The sequence below is a fragment of the Sinohyriopsis cumingii genome, chromosome 8, assembly GCF_028554795.1.
Source record: "Sinohyriopsis cumingii isolate HCF-2022 chromosome 8, ASM2855479v2, whole genome shotgun sequence".
NCBI classification, from domain to species: domain Eukaryota; kingdom Metazoa; phylum Mollusca; class Bivalvia; order Unionida; family Unionidae; genus Sinohyriopsis; species Sinohyriopsis cumingii.
Genome location: NC_142968.1, coordinates 56,893,859 through 56,916,796, shown reverse-complemented (window position 1 = coordinate 56,916,796; position 22,938 = coordinate 56,893,859). Strand labels below are relative to the sequence as shown.

Here is a 22,938-nt window from a genome sequence, read left to right as displayed (position 1 = left end):
GCCAACATTACCAAAGTTAGAAAAACTTGTCTATTATCTGTCAGTATTTGCTTGTTTCATCTTCTCAAAACCTGCATCGCTATTTCAACCAAACAATGATATAGAGTATCTTGGCTCAAATGTCTCTCAGATTTGTGCAAATGATGCCGATCTACGATCAAATATCATTGCAATTGCTAAAATTTGAAAAACCTTTAAAGGAGAATTTTACCAACCTTTATTGAAAGAATCTTTCATGCAGATCTTTCAAATTTGTACAGGTGATAATGATCAAATATCAAATATAGCCACATTGCTAAAATTTAGGCAACTTGTAAACATCTACTCCAAAATTGTTGAATGGAATCTGACCAAAGTTGTCCAAAAATCATCCTAGGATGAAGACATCATTTATGTAATTGATGCTGATCTGCAACATGGCTTTTATTATTAAAAAGGGAAAAAACTTTATAAAACTTCTCAGAAACTACTCTGCAGAATTTGACCAAATTTGGCAGAGAGCACTCAAATAACGTAATTTCACCATGAAATATTTCACTGTTACTGAATTTGGAAAATCCCTCCATGAAGTTCTCAAAACTCATTGAACAGAATTTGACCAATTTTACAGAAGTAATTCTGACATGAAGGGCTTTAAAGTTTGTGCAAATGATGCCAGTATGCCTTCACATATGCTAGCTATTATTGAAAATATAAAACCCTTTTCTATCTTCGAAATACCTCTTACTACTTAACAGAATTTGACACAGTTTGAAAAGAAAGTCTCCTATCTTGAACAATCTTTCAGATTTAAACACATGATGCTATTTCATCATCAGATATGGCTGCCATTATTAAAAGTAGAAAAATATTTGCATAACTTACCTATAAAAAAATATTGCTGAACAAAAATTCAATAACTCTCACACATAGCATCCTGGCATATTGGCCATTCAGTATTGCACAGATGATGATGATGTCTTTTCAGATGAAAATACAGAAACTTAACACACCGGAAACAGGTTTGTTCACAGTATATGCAATCAAGAGCATTGGTTAAATGGTTGTGTGTGTGTGTGTGTAGAGAGAGAGAGAGAAAGAGTTATTATGGGCCCCGTCTCACCTCTGTCTGCGTAGGTTCGAGTCTTGGGCTTAGCCTATGTGAGAAAGCATGCCAGTAGCTTCTCTTGGGTCGGTGGTTTTTTTCTGGGTTCTTCCTCCAACATTGACAGTTTCCGCCATGTATAGCCTATCTTTTGCTGAAAAATGGTGTTAAACCCTACAACAGCAGCAACAACATCAGCAGAGAGATATTTTTTCATTAGTATTTAGCTTAGATTCATTGGTTAGACTGCATAGTTATATCCAGACATTATTGCCTTTAACCACAGTCATACAAATTTACAAATTTCAGTTACATAAATTTGGTTCCAGAATGACAGAATAAAGTGAGTGTGCACAAGTGATGCACACTGCAACATGCATATTGTCAGCAAGAGAATCGTGAGCTTTGTTATAATTTGTATGGGCTACAACAAAAAGATGTAGAGCTTTTATCATTTGTCAAAAAGTTGTAGAGTATTATAGATTGCCATCAGTCCAGGTGGGCCAGTGTTCATTTTGGTTCTTGGATGATAACTTGTTGTGAACAGTTTTCAACACAACTGTTAACTTGTTTCCCTTAACCAAAAGAAGAACCTATTTGTTTGGAGCTCACTAGCTGCTAGGTTTGGATCATGGTTGCAAAAAGTTGATTTTGCTTCATTTCTGAATGATTCTTGTAAACAGATTTCAACACAGCTTGGTACAAATATGGGAAGAAAAAGTATTAAGAAATTTTGGTACATGTTTCCTTTTGCCCATCAAAGAACTCAAGGTGACTTACTAAAATTAGATTTGGGTCCTTACATTTCTTTTGAAGGTAATGGCTATACATGTGTTACCCTTGTGTTGTTGGATATCATGTTATTTGTGTATAATTGAAAAGTCAGTGAAGGCCTGCATGAAGCTTAGATACAAGCCCTTATGAAGAATATATTAAGTATCAATCAGCCTTCCTTTACCTGGCCTCTGTATACAAATGTCCTATGTGTAGAGGCAACCATTTCTGTTGGTTCACTTGTATATAGTTTAAAAGAAATTAACTCCAGTACAGAACTGGCATTTTGAAGAAAAAAGTGGATCATGATTAATTACATATACATTTATAATATTTGGTTACTTCTACACCATTCAAACTATGGGTATGATATGCAGTATTGGTAGATAGATGTTTAGTATGGTTTTAGAATTTTCATCCATCTCTTAGAAGAAAGGAGAGGAGGTGTGGGTGGGACACTTTTGCAGAGAATGGAGATAATCATAATGAAGAAAGTGCAGAAATATAAGAATCTGTGTTACAGAGTTCCATTTAGCTGTGGCTTATAACATTCATATTATTATTATTATTATTATTATTATTATTATTGTTATTATTATTTTTATTAATTACAGTTGGGATAATGGTGAAATAGAACAAATGAGCCCATGGGACTTGGAACCCATTGATTCTAGCAGTAAGTATAAAAATGGAATATATACTTGTCTACCATTTTACATAATTGAGAGGACTGCTCTGGTGGCTTAAGTGGCTAAAGCATCTGCCTTGGATATGGGAGATCACAGGTTCAAAACCTGGTCAAGTTTTACCAAAGACTTATAAAAAATGGTACTAGCAGCTGCCTTGCTTGGCACTCGGCAGTAAGAGTTTAGTGTTAGGACTGGTTGGTCAGGGCAATGTGACTGGGTTGGGCATGATGCTACATGTCTGTGGGATGATGCTTCGTTGCTAGACAACACTATAAGCTGCCACACTGCAGACATTCTAGTGATATAACTCAGATTGTTAAAGCTATGTTAAAAATCCACAGAGGAATAGGAGGGTGGGCTTATTTTGAATAGTGTAACAGTAATTAAATCGAACTGTTCAGGATGGTGAATCTCTCAGTTTGTTGTGACTTTATATTAATTGAATGAATCAGTAAAAATATTTATAGCATTATTTCTTGATTTAAAGAGATTTTTTGTAAAATGCTACCTGTTCTCTGTTATTGTTGGGTTTTTTTTAGTGTAAACAGTCACACCTCTTAAAATGTTTGGAAGTATCTCTTTACAGAATTGGAGAATGACAAAATCAAGGTCAGATCTGACAAAAGCAAATTTGGGATAAAGCCAGTTCTCTATTAATCCTTACTGATGAATACCAAATGCATGGTAATAATTATCTGACAAAACTCCCCAAAAGGGGGGTATGGTATAAGATTGATAATATACCTTGTGTATTAAACCCAACAATGAATTTCTAACTAATACTGGAGCTTGATTCAAATTATTAAAATAAGAATGCAATGGAAATTTTTCGGTTTAATATTATAGTGGAAGAGTGACTTAGATCAATGAATAGAAACAAGATGTGACATGTTAAAACATCAGTTCACATGTCTTTACCTAAACAATGACAAAAATGTATGATTTCAAAATCTCTTCTCTCTTTCTTGACCACTCCAGTGGCCTAGTGGTTAGAGCATCCGCCTTGGATGTGGGAGGTTGTGACTTATAAAAATGGTACTAACAGCTGTCTCACTTGGCACTCAGCATTAAGAGGTTAGTGTTAAGACTGGTCGGCCTGGTGTCAGGATAACGTGACTGGGTGGGACATGATGCTACATGTCTGTGGCATGATGCACGAACTAGACATCACTATAAACTGCCACACTGCAAACATCATAGCAGTACGACTGCAAAATTGTTAAAGTTATTTTAAAAATCCAAATCACACACACATTTTTTCTTTTCCTCTCACAAACTACCCTAATGGTCATATATATATATATATATATATATATATATATATATATATATATATATATATATACCCGGTTTCAACAGCTATTCCTTTGTGAAATTTCCTATATAAAAGTAATGAGCTAAAGTTTTATTTTCTTTATGTGGTTGTTGGTCAGATATTTCCTAACCCAATAGTAGTTTATTACAACTTAATTTGGTCTTTCTAGCATATTGGCCATGCAAAGGAAACATTATTCATTTGAAAAGCATGTAATAATAATAATGTTATAATTATAACAATGATAGGAGTAGTTGCTGCATGGCATTTTCCCATGGGTGGCTGCTATTGACAAGTTTCGGACTCATTATTTATGCATGTGTTGCAGCCACTCAAGGGCTTTACATATACACAGGTGACTGTTTTACACAGGTTCACCTTTTGAAAAAATACCATGCACATAATATTATTATTTTTATTTTATGTGCACTGTACGGCAAAATCAAATTTACAGGTATATGTTTTTATCTCCCAAATTTATGTTCAACACAAGGTTACTGTAGCCAGTTCATTTTAATCCATCCAGTAAGTGAAATCATCACCAACTGAAAAATATACACCAATCTTAGTTCATTCATGCTATATAAACAATATCAGGATTAGTCAGTTGTTCAACTTGTAAACATCAAAAGAAGCCATATATGGCTATTCAGTGTGACCCATTAACTTCACTTACCTTTGTAGACAGATTTTGAAATTGAATGACCCCCAACCCTGATGAAAAGGGATGTAACTTGTGTCTCTTCTTAGGGATGAACTTTTTTCTTCAAATACATTACCTGATCATAATACCTCATGGAACTACTGTTACCTTGCAAATCCATCCTTCTCAGGCTAAAACTTGCTAGCTCAAAAGCTAAAAGTTATCTGCCTACCTAGATGGTAGATAGAGTGATCTCCCTTTTGATACAGGGATTGGCACCAAAACTCATGAATATATCAGTTACTACTGGAGTGGAAGGCATGCTCTCTATATGGAGTTAACTGCAGGGAAGTTGGGAGGGTATATATGTATTATTGTCAGGTAAGAAGAAGAAATATATGTACTAATGTTAATAAAATGACACCATGTGACATCTTAAAAGATGAGCAACAATAGTTTTACCTGAAATACATGTATACATTTTCTTATCTTATCCGTTTATCAAAGATATTTTGTAGCCGGTTGACAATAAATGGAAATAGAAAATTGGAAGCAAAGGCTACAGAATTGTTCCACAATGATGGATGCTCTGCATTACAATGAAAGGTCATGAAGCATCAGTCCAACCTTTGTTGGAATGAATATCATTGAGTTGGTCAGTGTAACCATCAAATATGTGACTAAAATTTTCAATGTGGTCAGATTCAAAAGGAATTACTGTATGCCTTTTAAATATTATCTGATACCTTGCATTCAAATTCTGAGCAGGATGTCCAGGCAACATAGAAGATGGGACTTCAGTGACTCCAGAAGAACTTAAAGCCCTTCTGTATGCCCCCAAACCAGGGGAGTGGCCGGGAGAAAACCGAGATGTCTTCTGCAGCCGTGTCATCCATGGTTTGGAGAGACTTATGGAACACTCCTTGGCAGAAGATTTTCTCACACCAGTTGATCTCAACCTATTCCCTTCCTATGCCATGCATATTGAATACCTTACTGATCTCAACACCATAAAAGCTCGTCTGGAAAACAGATTTTACAGGTAAGCTTTAAGGATCAGGGTTATTAATCTAGTGGTGTGAAAAAAGAACTTGACCCAGACAAAATGGATCATGCCATCTTTACCATGGATGTGGTTGGGTTTCATATGTATTAGTCTTTATAATATACTTTTGTGTCAAATACATAAAATTATTGATGAAATATGTTTCATATTTTGTTAATTCAGTTATTTTTACATGTGAAAAATGTATCCTTATATTATCAAACATAAAAGTACAAGATTTCTCAATGCCATTTAATGCTTGCTTGAGTGTACCAGAAAAATGCATTTTGTGAGATTGAGCTGGAAACTGCTTGTCATCCTAGGTGTTGAAATTTATTTTTGTTTGCAAAAGATATTTGACTCAACCATTCGCCTCCAGAAAAAGTTATGTCCCTTTTACTTGACAGTATGAAAGGTCCGTATTAAAAAATATCACTTATTGCAAGAGATTAGATCATCTAAAATAAGCAGTTGTATCAAATTGCTGATATTTTTTTAGATCAGCCAGTAAATGCGATTGAAACCTGAGATGAACTTATGAAAAGGGTGGGTGGATGGTGTATTTAATCTTTAAAGTTTTTATTCAGAAGTTATTTTGGTACATATAATAAAAAGAAAATCTACTTTAATTTCCTGTGTAAATAATGGATATATTTCGTCTTACGATACAAAAAGATGTGTATTCAAACCTATGGTTCTGCAATTCATTAGAGCATTACATTGCTCATACTTGACAGTGAAATATTTGTGGTAATAAAATAGGAAAAGAAAATATATATTTTGAGTATTTACTATTTGGAAATTATTGTTCTCAGGAAGATGGCTATAATTGTTTATATTATATTTTGGTCATATTTGTTGAAAGTGTTTTAGGTTCTTAATGTTGGTGTTACTCAATTTAACAATTTTTACATTGGTTTAATATGCAGATGTCTGTGTTGACAATTCCTGCATTTATTTTTGCACATTTGCATGTAATTGTGTTCTGATTCAACTATCTGAATCCAAGATATTGTACAGGGCTTGGAAGGACAATTTTGCTGTAACTCCTGATCTTCCTGTAAAATAATGAAGAGCAATTAGCAGGGATGATAGAGAATCTCAGCACCTTCAAAACTTGCATATTTTATTTCTGTTAGGTGTGTTGAATACATTGTATCTCTACAATGTAACATTTATTACTGGCACGAAGTCCTCAAATACATATATATGCAATATAATGTATATAGGTGGTAATAAAACATAAAATACCCACCTGTCCAATGTAATTTATATTGGTATGAAGAAGTCCTTGAATACATATTTGTTCATTGTAATGTTTATATGTGGTAAGAAGTCCTCAAGTAACTATCTGTTCATTGTATTACGTATATGTGGTAAGAAGTCCTATAGTACCTAACTGTACAATGTAATTTGTATATGTGGTAAGAAGTCCTATAGTACCTAACTGTACAATGTAATTTGTATATGTGGTAAGAAGTCCTATAGTAACTATCTGTTCATTGTAATATGTATATGTGGTAAGAAGTCCTATAGTACCTAACTGTACAATGTAATTTGTATTGATAGCAAGAAGACCATGACATAATTTAAAATTCAATATATGCATGAGATTTGAATCATTATTCTTTTCTTTCAGGCGGGTTACTTCTCTACAGTTTGATGTGCGCTACATTGAAAGCAATGCCCAAAAGTTTAATGAGCCAAATTCCTTGATTGTGAAAAGAGCTAGAATTGTAACAGAAACCTTGCTCAAATTTATTTCGTAAGTTTGCCTCAGTATTATTTTACTAATGTGCTGCAACACATCCCCTTGCATCTTCAGACCATTACAAGTAAGCTCTATCTGTCGTGAATTTAGATTGAAAATTTTAAATTATTACAATATTTCTTGCCTAGCTGTGCTAGTGTTACTTAAATATATATTGAATGACTATACCTTCTGCTTACCATCTAAAAGAATGGCTGTCGGATAATAATCCAAAGTATTTAATGCATTTTAATCGGAGGGGGTCGCTATGAACTTGTTATTGATTCATAAAGTATAATTTCCAATTGATACACTTTATGGGATGGCAAATCAATGAAAATTAATGTTTCACTAAAATTTTACTTTGTGATATTCTGGTCTGGTATCACGCATCAATATAGCTGTATTTTCTGGCATATTATTAATGATTGTTGAACCAGTGCCAAAAACTCTATGGATTCAGTAATGTTCACACTTTGAGGTGGGGGGTGGGGTGCAATTATTTAATATCAGACATAGCACAGAAGGTTTGGTTGTGGAATATATATTAAGCACAAATTACCAGTTTAGTAAATAAAAATAACACAAATGAAGGTAAACTTTGTTGTAGCAACTTTTGTTTGGTAAGATGCAAGAGGTTATATGACTGTATACATAAGATAAATTGCTCACTTTAATCTTTACTTGCTGGAGTGTAGTCCAGTTGATGCAGTAAATTAACCTGTGATTATTCTTTTTCCTTTGCCAAAATTTCTAAAAAAAATTGTGACAGGTTTTCGTCATTTTCTGATGTATGAAAACAGCAAAATCATTTATTTGTTCATGTTTAAGTGAAAATTTCATTTTTGGGGACAAAATGTTATGAGACGTAATTCTGATATTAAACTACTTTCTTGCCAAGATTACTGTAAAAAAACAGTGCCCAATAAATTTAAATTTTCATTCTTTCTTCTCCAAAATTCTTAAAGTTATTTCACTAATGAGTTAAGAAAAATCATAAGTTGCACCTTTGACCCTGATATGAATTTGTCACTTTTGCTGGATTTGCCTGGGGAAACCATTGATGTTGAGACAATAATCAAGAATGGAATCCAGTAGGGATCTCCCTGGCAAGCGTGGATCCAATAGGGATCTCTCTTGCAAGTGTGGAATCTAATAGGGATCTTCCTTTCACATGTATAAATTCTCTCTTGTTGTGCTAAACTAACATTAGGTAACATTCATCCTTTAGCTCGAGTCACTGATGCGGCTAATGTGGGTATGTGAGACAGCTTGCAAGTAGCTTCTCATGGGTCGGTAGTTCTTTCCGGGGTTTTCCCGGGTTCTTCTCCACCATTAATACTGGCCACCATGTATAGCCTATCATGTGCTGAAAAATGGCGTTAAACCCCACAACAATAACATCATCCTTTAGCTGGCATTCATGCTCCTTCAGAGTGACACCAATAGATGTAGGATTCCCAACATTTTCTCCTCTTCTTACCTATTTACCTAATGTAATGTGATCAGGGGAGAGAAAGTAAATCTTAAGTAATCATGTTCCTCAGAGAATACTTACCTGACCATATTACAGATAATCCCTCCCACCCTTCCCTGCAATACAATCATCTTTCAAGATTTCACATAAGTAAAACTGGTTTAATTTTAACAGAATGTAGGCCACATAGTAGATAGGAATTCTCTTTTAATGTGAGACTTGGTGTTCTCTGGAAACTGTTCACTTATACCATTGTTTTGTTTTTATTTCTGTAGAAAAGGTTACAATGCTGTGATCCTGACCATCAGTGCATTTATTTACGTAGTGTAGTTCAACTCCTCCTCATTCATTTGAATTAGAGATCTCAGACTTTGGGATGTGATTGGAGCTAATCTAGTTTCTTTATTTCAATTTATACCTTGGGATTGATTCTGCAGAGTAGGAACACTTTTTGTATATGTATAATGTGGGTGGAGGTGGAGGATTTAGAAATGACTGACAAAAGTATGATGCTGATAATACCTTGATGCGAACTTCTTCTTTCAGAATTCAGAATTATTAATATTCACATGAACTCTGATTTCAGTGACCCAGACTGTGATAACCCTATCCCCATACTGGCTGAATTGGGCCATGTGAATGAATTCCAGGATGGCAATTCATCCGATGAAAGCATTGATGATGGTGATGAGAATTCTCAAAGTAGGAAAAGAAAAAGGGTATGTATAAAGGGTTAGATTAATGCAACGTTTCTAAAATCTTAGTTAATCAATACAAAATTATGCCGGTTTTGAACCGAGGTTTTATAGGAAGAGACAGATAGTTTGCACACTAGGTTAAATTATTTAAAAACTATCTCATAAAGCATGGGTATTTAATTATTTTAGATTTTCTTAATTATCCTCTTTAAGACATGGTATTTCTATTTTTAACAACTGCACTATTATTGACTTTATACAAATTTAAAATATGGATAATAAACTGAAAAAGGCAGTGAGATGTTGATAAGAGACACCTATTTGAAATTTATGTAAAATAAATTGGTCCTGCAAACTGCATTGTTTGGAATGTACAGATACCCAGCAGTGCTTTATCAGACTGTACAGGTACCTGACAGTGCTTTATCAGACTGTAGAGATACCCAGCAGTGCTTTATCAGACTGTACAGATACCCAGCAGTGTTTTATCAGACAGTACAGGTACACAACAGTAACTTAGGGCTGTTCCATTTAAACATACATACTACCCAGGGAAGGCAGGCCCTGAGTGGTCTAAAAGCACTCACCATTACAGATCACTGCCATCTCACCTCTGTCTGTGTGGGATCGAGTCTCGGGCCTGGCCAATGTGAGTAAGTGAGAAGCTTGCCAGTAAATTCTCATCAGTTGGTGGTTCTTCTCAGGGTTTTCCATGTTCTTCCTTCACCATTTAGACTGTCATCCATGTAAAACCTATCTTGTGTTGAAAAGTGGAGTTAAACGCTATAACAAACAAACAAACCCAGGGAAGGTGCTTTTAAAAAAAAATACATGCCAGGGTACTTGGGTTACTCAGAGTTCATATGAAATGATAAAAAGTATTGTATCTATGGGTGACTACTTCACATTAAAAGTGCCTTCCCAGGGTTCCAAGTATACTTTACTGGAACAGCCCTTGTCAGATTATACAGGTTTCCCAAGTAACTTGTCAGACTGTACAGATACCCAGTAGTCTGGAGCCTTTGGTGGTATAGTGGTCTAAGGTGCTCGCCATTACAGAACACTGACATCTCACCTCTGCCTGCATGGGTTAAAGTCTCATTTTGGCTAGCGTAGGTATGTGAAAAAGTTTTCTTGAGCTTCTCATGGGTTGGTGGTTCTTCTTGAGGTTTTCCCTAGTTCTTCCGCTACCAAATATATTGGATTCCATGTATAGCCTATCATGTACTGAAAAATGGTGTTAAACCCATAAAACCCAATCCAAACCAAGAGTGCCTCATCAGCTGTTCAGATACCCAACAGTACCTTATTAGACTGTAACAGTGCCTTATCAACTGTTCAGATACCCAACAGTACCTTATTAGGTTGTACAGATACCTAACAGTACCTTAGATGCTTCAGGGCAGGTGATCATGTGATTTGCACAAAACTTTTATGAATTCGTGCACTTGGAAAACAGTGATGCACAAAAACTTCCTTAAATTAGTTTCAGGTTATGCATATAAAAATGTACTTGATGCAGTAGTGTGCAAATTATATTTCTGTTACAATAAATTGAACAAATAAGAGTCTAAAAATTTCATTAGTAAGGACATTTTATTTTATCACCACACCTCCTCCATCCTAAAGTATGCAGATGTTCATTCATACAAAAGGATACATGGAAATCCCACTAATTATTTATAACCAAAACATGTGTGACCTAGAGGAGTTTTGCAGTTGAATAATGAATTTAAGTAAACATTTTCACCCAGTGCTCATTCAAGAGTAATCCACTGTGTAAGAACTGATTTATTGATCTTCAAGGATGCATATATACCTGACAGCCAGTTACTTGCACAGAGTTCATGACAGTTGGTGAGTATGTAGCAGTGATGCATCTAGGATGCATGATTGTGAAGAAATTTTTTTTTTAAAGATTTCTTGAAGAATGAGTTCTATGTCCGCAATGTTGTGCAAAAAGAATTGTTTGCATTTGTTGAGAAGTCTATATTTTTTGTATATTATTTAATGTAAAAATCCTGGTTATCACTCCCAGGAGCCATGTTGTCTTTGCATAGTTGTGAAACACATCATGTATTTTCTGTGTGTCATTTGCTTAGTTCTGCTTAGCTGCTATGAAAGTTCAGTAGAGCCATTGTTTGATGATGAGGCCAACTTGGTGGGACAGTGCATTAAATGACAAAACCAGTTAAAACTAATCCTTTTCATTATTTTAGAAGTGATACTTCTAATAATGGAGTGCAGATGTTTTTGTCAGTAGGCAGACTGATAGTGAACGAACATAGACTCATGCTAATCACGTATTAAAAATACTTACCATGTGATCCTATACATTTCAATGAAGCAAATAAAACTTGTTCAAGTCAAAAAGATGACATGAGTAAAAATCTGCTACCTAAGCAGTTATTGTAAGGTAAAATATATTGGTATGTTTTTACTAACTGTACTTTGACCATCATGACAAATAACACAAGATACTTTTTGTTATTTACTTTCCAAGATAGACCTGCTATACCAAACTTGTATATTCTAAAATACTTTTTTCAATGCATGCTATATTTACTATGATCTGTTAACGTTTCCAAAGATGTATGCACTGTTCTTATATGGCACACTGACAAACGAAGCTGCAAATGGAAGTATTTATTAGATAAGCTAACATGGTGGACGATCCAGCAGAAACGTTTGCATGAAGAAGATAAATATTATTTTACTTGTGTTTCCTCAGTGAAATTCATCACTAATGGTATTAAGCAAGAAGAGTATTTAGTTTGTTCAAGGATATGTATGTTGTATCTAAAGGCTATAAGACAGTATGCAGAAAAAAGGTAGGGGGTAAATCATAGGAATATTTTAGTACCCTGTCCACATAGTAGAGGTACTACTATTAGTACTTTTGTCAGATAATGCCAAAAAATCATGGTACAGAAACTGAGGTATCCTTCAAAAAACATTATTTCAATTCAGACTGAAAAAAACTTGACCATTGCTGGAAATGAATGAAATAAGTGATCTGCTTTACTGTTGGTGTGGCAAAGAAAATTCTTTCACATTTGGAAATGCTAATTTCAGGACATCAGCTCAGAATACAGAACAGATGAATTTAGTGCTGTACAGTAATATAAGGAACATATGATATGCATTAGTGTTATACTGTAATATACAGAATACATGTGTTTTAAGTGTTACAGTATACATAATGCATATGTATTGATATACTGTTATATTCAGAACACATGATGAGTTTAAAACTTATTATACTTGCTATTACTCTGTTTGACTGTTTAAATAAAATTCAAAAGAAACTTTAACATCATGCTGGTAGTGCCCCCCCCAAAAAAAAAAAAAATTTTTTTTCTCTCACTTCATTGGCTGCTTTTTATTCAGATTCATTGATGGCATGTGAACACATTTGCCAAAACCTAGATGCAGCCCTGATGTAGGGATCGTACACTGTTTGTTTAAAAAATTATGCTGGAAGACTTTCAACCTGAACAGCATAACCCATTGCATTGAAGTCATTCCCAAGTGCTCCAGTAAATGCCTATGCACAGCAAACTGTGTTTGATCATTGTACTTAAATGATCAGTAATCTTAAGATTTATTCTCAGAAACAACTGAAAGTGTTCTTTATCAGCTTTGAGATGTATAACAAATTTGTTTATGTTTATGTTAAGAGGCAAGATTATACCGATGTGCCATTCAACCATATGCATATAAAACTGTACACACTTACTCCAGAATACAAACCTTCTTGCAGTGTCAAGATAAGATTTCAGTTACTAACATTTTCAATAGCTTCTGTCCAGGGCTACTGGATCTTATGACCTTGCAGTAAACCTTTGGTGGAGATATGAAGTTGGCAAGGGTGTTCTTGCTTTTTTCATTTATAACATATTCCTACCCCGCTAACAACAAAGTCACATATTTGCCTACTTTGAGCCAATACAACAATGCTATATCCATCTGACTGTACTGTCATCTGCAGATTATGTGAGACTGCCCCAGAATCAGCATAAGTAAAACCAAAACTGTACACAGGTAACGTTAATTTCCAATTTTGGAGTATAGCTTAAATTATTGAAATGTACAAATCAAACATTCTTACACACTTCTGCTTCAGTTGTATTTTTCTCTTTCTAAATTATAAATTCTTCCTGGTTTTGACAATTGCAAAGTGAAGAGGTTGCCCATCCAAGGTCAGTGGTTCCATACATGTTGTCTGGAATACTCTATCTCAGCAACAACACCTCATCAACATCTGAGTCTTGTGAAGCATTTCACATGAACTGAAAATTAAAATAAAATGTAGCAAATTTAAAAGTTAATCAAATTTTCAGAAAGAGGAGAAAAGTTCTAACAAGAGAGCCAAGTTGTCAGATCCAGAAGCATGGAAATCTGAGTGCCAGCAACTTCTGGACAGAGTGTTCCAGTGGGAAGATTCTGAACCATTCCGGGAGCCTGTTGATGCCAACCTATATCCTGTAAGCAAGTTCAGTACATTTATAACCCAATTCATGTTGTAGAGCATTTATGATTTTTTGAGCACCCAGACATGCAGTGTAGTGTATAGACTTAAAGTTTTGACCACCATCACTATCGTGGCATTCAACTTCATAATATCAGTAATTATGCATGTAAAATAGGTTATTTCAATTGTAATTTTCAATCAGTCAAGAATACTGTGTAAAACTTGGAAATGTTTTATGTAATGTTATCACAATCTGTGATTTCTTCCATTATTTTTTTAAATCCCAAAGTGCCAACACCATCATATAATCTTTTAAACTTGGAAGTTCTTTAGATATGGATTTGAGAGTGTATATCTCTGTTGTTTTCAGCAATACTATGAGGTAATTGACAATCCCATGGATCTTCATACTGTGAGAGACAAACTGGCCAAAAATGAATATGCTGACCCACAAGATATAATAAAGGATGTGCGGCTTATTTTCCATAATTCCAAAATCTACAATACCAATAAAAGATCAAGGGTAAGCTGTTATCATCATTTTTTTTACAAAGTACAATATCTTAAATGAAGAAATTAAGTAAACACATTTCATTTTCTCACAAAGTACATAATTATAAATGAAGCCAAAGAGAATAAACATTTAGGTTAAAATTCATACTTTTATACAATTTAAAAACAAGAAAATAATGCAAATGTTAATGATTAAAGTATGCTTGCTGTGAATATATTCTATAAGTTCATGTAAGGATAGCTATAATTATAGCTTTAATGTATCAAACATACTCCATTTTTCATGAATGCCATAGCTCTTTGTAGGATTTAGGAAATGCAATTCCATGACTACAATTTCCAAAAAACTGAGAGTCCAGTACAAATGAAACTGTTGATCAAATTTAGAAAACTGAAGCTGAAATCCAGGATCATAAACTCAATGTCAGTATGCAAGGACTTCCACTACAGAAAGCACAGCACATGTGCTTACTATCAAAGCTTGGTCGGAACATGACCGAAGAATAAGGGCCCATGTGGATGGTTGTGCTAACTGTTTGATAGTTTATGGACATATTTAAACATAAAAATGTGCATGTTCATCAGGATACTATGCAACCATATTTTCATGCTTACATCAGTGTTATAATTCTGTATTAAAGTTGCTCACAAATTCCAATGTCTTTGCTAGTTCTAAAAATCGCAAAAGATAACTCTGCCATCTGTGCATAATTGAAGAAGTCTTTTGCTTGTTACTTTAAGAGTGTTTTGTTCTGTAAGAAAAACCAGCTGGCATTTGCCTGTTACTGCAGTCTTGTCAAGATGCTGACTTCTAAAACCTTCTATAAGATATGGCAGAAGCATGGGAATGGTGAATTCCTCATCATTAAGCACCTCAGATATGCATGGTGTGAGCAGGGACACGTTTTATAGAGCACATATCCCATAACCCTCTCCAGCATAAGGAACTTGGCATGGTTATGGAGGATAAGATGGCCCTGTTACATCACGATCAGACTGCCATATAAATATGATAGCATTAGGTCAGTAACAAAGCTAATCTTGCATGATATGTTGAATTATGGGGCTGCATATGTTGATCAGTATCTCATATGCCATCCCTACATAAGAGTACTGGCACTCTTGAGGATCATTCTCTCAATGATGGTGCCACAACTGATAACATGGAGGATAACATAACCCTGTCGTTCTGTCACAATTGGACTCTGCCATCTGAATCCAATCACACTAGCTTTTATAAGTGTGATGTACCTTTGCAGAGAGATTTGAATCAGGGAGGTTCTTTGGCAGCATCCAAGACCATCATCAGACCAATTTAAAGCAGGCACATCCTATTGATTTTACTCAGTAAGAAAACGTCATTTTGCATCTTTTCTGATAATTGGTACAGTGATCATGGCTTAGTTGACTGTCAGTTTTGCAGCTGTGATGTTATCAGTGCAGTTTACTCAATAGAAGGAAAAATCCTTGAATGTAACCATTGTAGAAATATGATGCTCAGCAATGCCCCCTCCTATTTCTTATCATTCTAAAATCTAAATATAATGTGATTGGGGAATGTATTCAGAAGAGAAAGCAGATTTTTAAAGTAAATAATTATTATCCTAGAATACTTACTTGATCAAATTACTACTAAACCCTCCCACACTTGCATGCAAATGCAAGCATCCTCATTGAGGTATCAGTGCATGCAAATGCAAGCATCCTCATTGAGGTATCACTGCATGCAAATGCAAGCATCCTCATTGAGGTATCACTGCATGCAAATGCAAGCATCCTTATTGAGGTATCACTGAAGCAAAAACTGATAAACAAGTGTAGAACTATTGCCAGCCATTAGCGGTGGATTTTGGTATGGGAAGGGTTGGGAAGAGTTTCTTTCCTTCATCTGTATTTGCTGAATTCAAGAAGTAGCATAGCTTCTTCCTAATCTAATGAGATTGGGTAAGTATTCTCAGACAAACTTAATTTTCTAAAAAAATTCTTTTCTAGAACCCTGGTTTCCCTTGAGGTGATTCTGATTTAACCAGAGCAAATCAGTTGCACATTATGTATCTTTTGGAGCTTTTTGTCTTATACATTTTCTAATTCAGCACTCCCTCACTATAATGCCCTTCATTATAACATGATTCCTGTTCAAAGGTATTCTCATTATAAACCCATCCTTATAACATGATCCTAGTTATCAGGCATTCTTATTATAAGACCCACCTTATAACATGATTCCTGTTACATGGTGATCAATCTCATTTCATATTTTATTAGTAGAAGTACATGTACTTCATTGTAATGTAGTTCCACTATGCATCAATACAGTATACCTTGTTATAATGGGAGAGTACTGTCTCCCAAACTGCTTCAGAATTGAAAGACGTTGACAAAAATAACTATTTATTAGTAGAAGCTTCGTTTTCTTTTTTCAGATTTATGCAATGACATTACGTCTGTCAGCTATGTTAGAAGAGCAGCTTAAAGAGATCATTAGTAACTGGAAAACAGCACTTGGGAACACCAAGAAACACACTCAGTTTACCAACAGGTATATTACACTGTATCTTGTGCAACTTTGCAAAGAAAACTGCTCAGGATAAAATTCATTACCAGCCATATTATTGGTACCTTTTTGTTGTTAAAAGATGGGGAATATTAACTTGGACTTGTTAGCCCATCCTTCTGGGTATGAAAACTTGTAACTTTTCTACCAGTCAGATTTTGTGTAGAGAGAGAGAGAGAGAGAATGAACCATGCAAACACTGAATATGTACATAAAATTTTCAAAACATACATATTAATAAACTACATTGCATACTGATTGCAGTTGTAGAAACAAATTAAGAGAATGTACTATGAAGGACAGCATGACAGATGTGTATCTGAAAACATTTTATAGAACAGAATTATGCATATACTGTGTTGAATATAGCGTAACCATGTAAAACTTCTTTTGCCACATGTGTTTACAGGAAAGAACATTCTTATTGCACAGATATGTTAAATATATTTAAAGATTTAATACAACATTAGTTAAATCTAACATACAGAATAGGGCAAGTTTTATTTGTCTAATCTTAGGAGATAAAGACTGTCAAGGTCATTCTTCTGCCATGAAATGTTCTCAGTAGTTAAGGTTCATAACATCTTTATAACTTGGGGGGGGGTGTAAGTTAGTGAATTTATTAATAGACCATAACATTATGAATTAAATCTCTTGTCCATCACAGATTTCATTCCACACGCAGCAAATCTGCTTCACACTCTGGTCACAGCTCTAAACTCAGTAGTTTATGGGAGGCAGGACCCTCAACCTCTGCTGGTTCAAGGGGAAGTAACTCGGCAAAACTTACTAATGGTAATGCCCACAGCTCCAGTGATGAGACAGAGGTGGAGAATAATGAAGGTGGTGATGATGATGATGATGATGATGACGATGATGACGAAACTGAGATAGATGAAAACTATGCATACCTTCAGTCACAAAAACTTAATCCTCCAAGGGGTAAGTATTTTCAACATTTTTCAATATGATGAAGACTTTTTACATTTTTATTTCAAATGCTGCTATTTCATGGCAAGGACAAGAACATTATAATATTCATACCATTTTAATGAAAATCTTGTTCAGAGTTTGCCAAGGATCATGTGACAATAAAGACATTTAAAGCTTTTATCATGTCTAGGTAGGTTGCAGTATTTCATTTGTGTGGGAGAAAAAATATTTCATGTGAGCTAAGAAATATCGAGTGATAACTTAAATTTTCATTTGAGTGACTATTTAAAGTTTTTCATTAGCTTGACAAATTGTGTGTTGTTGCCTGCTCATCTAGGACCTGTGAAATTTTGTTCTGAAGGCTTATGTCAGACATTTGAGTCTTGCATTTATCAGTTTTGATTGCTTTGCAGTTATATCAGATTTGAACATATTTTTACACAGTTTCTGTGTTTCAACTATTTTGCATCATTGTAATGGTTGTGGTAAATAGAATCGACCAAAATCCTTGTAGACAAAAGACTCTGAAGCCTTCTCAGCTGAGCCAGCTTTTGAACATGTGTTTCTGACACCAAAACAGTGGGTCAGGCTGCTGCATGTGGTCAGAAATGACCAAAATTCTTGTAAGGCAAAATGCTTTATGGCAGAGATCAGTCTAACTAAACCAGTTTTTGAGCATGCATCACTGACATATAAAAAAGCAGTGGATTTGTATTTATTATATCTTTTACATGTACAAATTATTGCAATTTTTTTTAATTATCTTCTATCATATGAATATGACAATGCAATTTGATGCAATGCCCACAAAAAAACCAACTGTTGTGTGTGTAGCTTACCTCACAGAGGTAGCAGTTTGCAAAAATATTGTGGGCAAAATACTTTAACCAAACAAGTTATTGAGAATATGTTTCTTACCCAAACCAGTAACAGATGTGACCAGATACAATAAATTTGTCAATGTAAATTATGATCTTAGAAATTAAACCTATTGGATACATACAATTTAGTGAGTGAATTCAATATGTTTCATTTAACAGAATTCCATTTCCGAATGAACAATATCAAGAAAACTATGGAAGCCATTATTAAAGTTTGTGGAGACATGAGATTAAATGGTTCTTTGGTATTACCGTTATGGAAATGAGTGTTTTCTTTAATGAAAAAATTGCAAACATCAGGGTTTGTTATTATGAACCACAACTTTTAATATTTAACAATCTTAACTCATTTATTATTGAAATATGAAATCTCCTGTCAGAGCCAACATGCCCTACTCTCCGTTTATATATTCATTCTTAAATAGATATATTTCATCTTCTTCTCCTATTATTATTTATGATTATGTACATAGGTGAAGTTCCTCCATTAGGTTTATTTCATCGCTGTGTTCTTTATGGAATATGTATATTCTTACAAAGCAATGTAGGTAATAGTTACCTATCTTTTATTGTTATTATTATTATTATTATACTCTTCTTATGCAAAAGTTTCTTTATGAGATTAAAAAAACTTTATGTGATACCAAATATCAAATATTTTCATCCTATACTAAACAGAGCCATCACTTTATATACAAAATAATGTGTTCAAAAGTACCGTTCCAAACAAACAAACAAATTGATGCGAGAAACACAATTCTTTCCTTTTCACACATTTTGTTAATATTCATTTTGGTTACAACTTTGTTACATGTCATTTCGTTTGTGTCCTCTATTGGTACTTTTAATTACTCTTGTGTCCTTTATTGGTACATTTAATGTGTGCAAGTGTGCATACACAAACACACACACATGTGAAAGCCCTCAAAGACCCCCAACAAATTTTAAGTAATGAGAAGTTTTTTGTTCTTTATGAAATTCACACCCCATCACTTGATAAATGCAGTTTTTCCACATAGAAATACAGTCCTCATCATGAGATACTTTTATAACTTTACTATCAGTCCATTGTAATAAAAACATTTTACTCCACAATGTTGAAATACTCCGTAAAATTCAGTGTTCACTGTTAAATAACCTGGCTTGAAGAAGGTGTTGAGTGTGGCTTGTGTTAATGACTCAGTTCTTGATGCTATAGCCAAGTAACACTCATCCTTAGCATTTGCAGCGTTTTTAAATTTCTTTAAGATCTAACACTTTTAAAGATATTCATTGATTGAATCTGACTATCATAATACTGCTCTGTCAATCTCTGAAAGCAAAGAATGCAAGACCACGCACATGGTTAATAAAACCATGAAATTTAGTTTTGAAAAAATAAGTTCTTTTGATCCTGACTACAAACGAACACCATCAATCACAGTGAGATCATAGCCATTCTTAAATGGCTTACCTACAAGCATTTGTTTATTAATAATTTTAATTTGCCTTTAAAAATGCACCCTTTTGTATTGTGCACAGACTTCAGATTGGCCAATTGTCATCCCTCTGTCAGCATGCGTGTAAGTATTATTTTGACCTTGCCTGCCCAAGGGACAGTTTCCAGGTCTTTGTCTCACAGATCACCCCATGAACATACTTGCTTACTGTATTTAATCTTTTCCAGCATTTATCAGGAATTTGCAGCTAAAATATATTTCCAAGTTTGATATGAGTTTTGGTTTTATTGGGTTTTTTTTAAGCGTTAAATTGAAATTTGTTTCCGAGTTCAGGGGTTTCAGATCACTAAGGAAAACATTGCTATTAAAGAAGGAAATTTGGGACTAAAAGAAAAATTGGTCTTGATGGGGATTCTGTTTTTGTTTTGAGAAGTTCTGCAGCTTCCAGGTGTAAACATAAAAATGTTGAGCTACATTTTAATGATAATATTTGTAAGCAGGTGGGAATTGATGACCTTTAGTTACTGACATGCAGTGTGTGTATAAAGGGCTTATTTCACTTTCCCACTAGAGTAGTGCCAATATTAACACTACCAAATGTACAATAGTACATACATTGTTAGAGCTCATCAAACCTTCAGCCATTAGTGCCAGTATTACTTATATAGAGCTCACCATACTTTCAGCCAGAGGAGTGTCAAGATCCAACATTGTAAAACACATTAATGTATACATGTATATAGAACTCATCATACTTTCAGCCAGATTAGTTCCAAGATCATACATTGTTGTTGTTGTGGGGTTTAATGCCATTTTTCAGCACACGATAGGCTATGCATGACAGCCAGTATTAATGGTGAAGGAAGAACCTGGGAAAACAATCCCAGGAAGAACCACGACCCATGAGAAGCTACTGGCAAGCTTTCTCACATACCCACATTGGCCAAATCCTAGACTCAAACCCACGCAGACAGAGGTGAGATGGCAGTGATCCGTAACGGAGAGCGCTTTAGACTACTCGGCCACTCAGGGCCCCTATCATACATTGTAAAACACACTAATGTATACATGTATATGAAGATCACCATACTTTCAGCTAGAGTAGTGCCAACATCAAACATTGTAAAACACATTTATGTATACATGTATATAGAGCTCACCAAACTTTCAGTCAGAGGAGTGCCAAATATTAAACATTATGAAATGCACATTAATGTATATATGTATAAAGAGCTCACCATACTTTCACACTGCTAATATGTCTAATTGAGAAAACTACCAAAATTTTGCAGCACAATTTTGTACAGTACTCTGTGGTTAAGTAACTTACATCATTTCTCAATTTTTCAGCTAAACGAGCTATTCGACGGCCGGTGTTATTCAGTCATGATAACATCGATGGTGATGACTCAGAGGTCGATGTAGACCAGGACGATGAAAATGATAAGGATTATAAAGTGAGGTCAAGACAAGTTTCTCCAAAGAAAAAATCACCAAAGAAAAAAGCACCAGGTAAAGGTAACTTGAAGCGATTATATTATGAATCGCATCATAACCCAGTGATTTTATGGCTATTTATACGGCCCCAAGATGAGGACATCTGACATTAGGATTATTCATTTGGTTGCAATTTTTGTACACTTCCATGAGGTGGAGCATATTATGTTATGTCTGCTAATCTGGTTTTGATTGAACTTGAAATACAAGCTTGCATCAGCAAGAACTTGGATGGGTTTGGTAATGAATGAGAGCTATGCATATTAATGAAGCAATCTTGTATCTGATTGATGAGTTTGTTACCACGTTGGAAGCCATTTTTTTAATGTTTTGATAAAACCTAAATTTTAGGTTTATGTGATCGAGATTTAGCACGAATTGGATACCTAAGACTGCATTTGTGATCCAGTTTTGATCAAATTTGGTAAATAGGCTCATATCACGATATTTTTTTTTTATTAATGGCAAGATCTATTCATATTAAAGAGATGATCTTGCATATGAATGGCTGAACTTCTTACTGCATGAGAGACTAGTTCTGACCTGATTGTAATCAGACTTGGTGAATAGGCAACATTCTTAACATGTTTGATGATTTTTATGATGCTCTTTTATCTGCTTTACTGGTTTTTATACTCTAGACACTGTAGTATACAGTAAATAGATCTGTGTCATCAAGATCTTGATTGGATATGATAATGAGTTAAATTCATGCATATTAATGATCTTACTTTGCATCTGATTGGCTGAACTTGTTAACATTCAGACATCTATATTTCTGATCAGATTTTGATCAAACTTGTCAAATATCCTTATATTATCTGGGATAGCAGTGAATAGGCAGGAAATAACACGAGTTTTCATTGTTGTTTATTGTAATTGAACCAGTAGCAGTAGAAGAGATAGCTTGCATTTCTCAACAGGTGGGATGACAGGAATTTATAATTTTTGCATGTAGGTAGATAAAAGGCAAGTCCTCTGGCTGTCAAGTGGTAGAATTTGGGAAACATTGGGCATGTAATATGCCAGGATATCTGAACACAAACAATGTTATATTATCTCAAACTGTTATTTAAATACTGTACTGTCCCCTGGGTTATCTCCCTATTTTGGGCCATGCAGTCAAGAATTCAGTGCATGTTTGAATATGATGATGTTTCTGATTACCGTTG

General features: G+C 34.5%; 1 protein-coding gene across 3 annotated transcripts in view; it reads left to right on the top strand.

The window, feature by feature from the left end:
* Positions 1-22,938, top strand: part of LOC149793585 (bromodomain and WD repeat-containing protein 3-like) — a 108,333-nt gene that overhangs the window by 70,934 nt on the left and 14,461 nt on the right. For 2 of the 3 annotated variants that reach the window (XM_089967545.1, XM_089967543.1), the window contains exons 26-34: positions 2,473-2,534; positions 5,271-5,547; positions 7,190-7,315; positions 9,364-9,496; positions 13,819-13,962; positions 14,320-14,472; positions 16,886-17,001; positions 17,684-17,958; positions 21,620-21,781. In XM_089967545.1, the coding sequence (XP_089823671.1) occupies positions 2,473-2,534; positions 5,271-5,547; positions 7,190-7,315; positions 9,364-9,496; positions 13,819-13,962; positions 14,320-14,472; positions 16,886-17,001; positions 17,684-17,958; positions 21,620-21,781 (1,448 nt within the window). The remainder of the gene's footprint in view (positions 1-2,472; positions 2,535-5,270; positions 5,548-7,189; positions 7,316-9,363; positions 9,497-13,818; positions 13,963-14,319; positions 14,473-16,885; positions 17,002-17,683; positions 17,959-21,619; positions 21,782-22,938) is intronic. The other variant, XM_089967544.1, reaches the window with a different exon arrangement.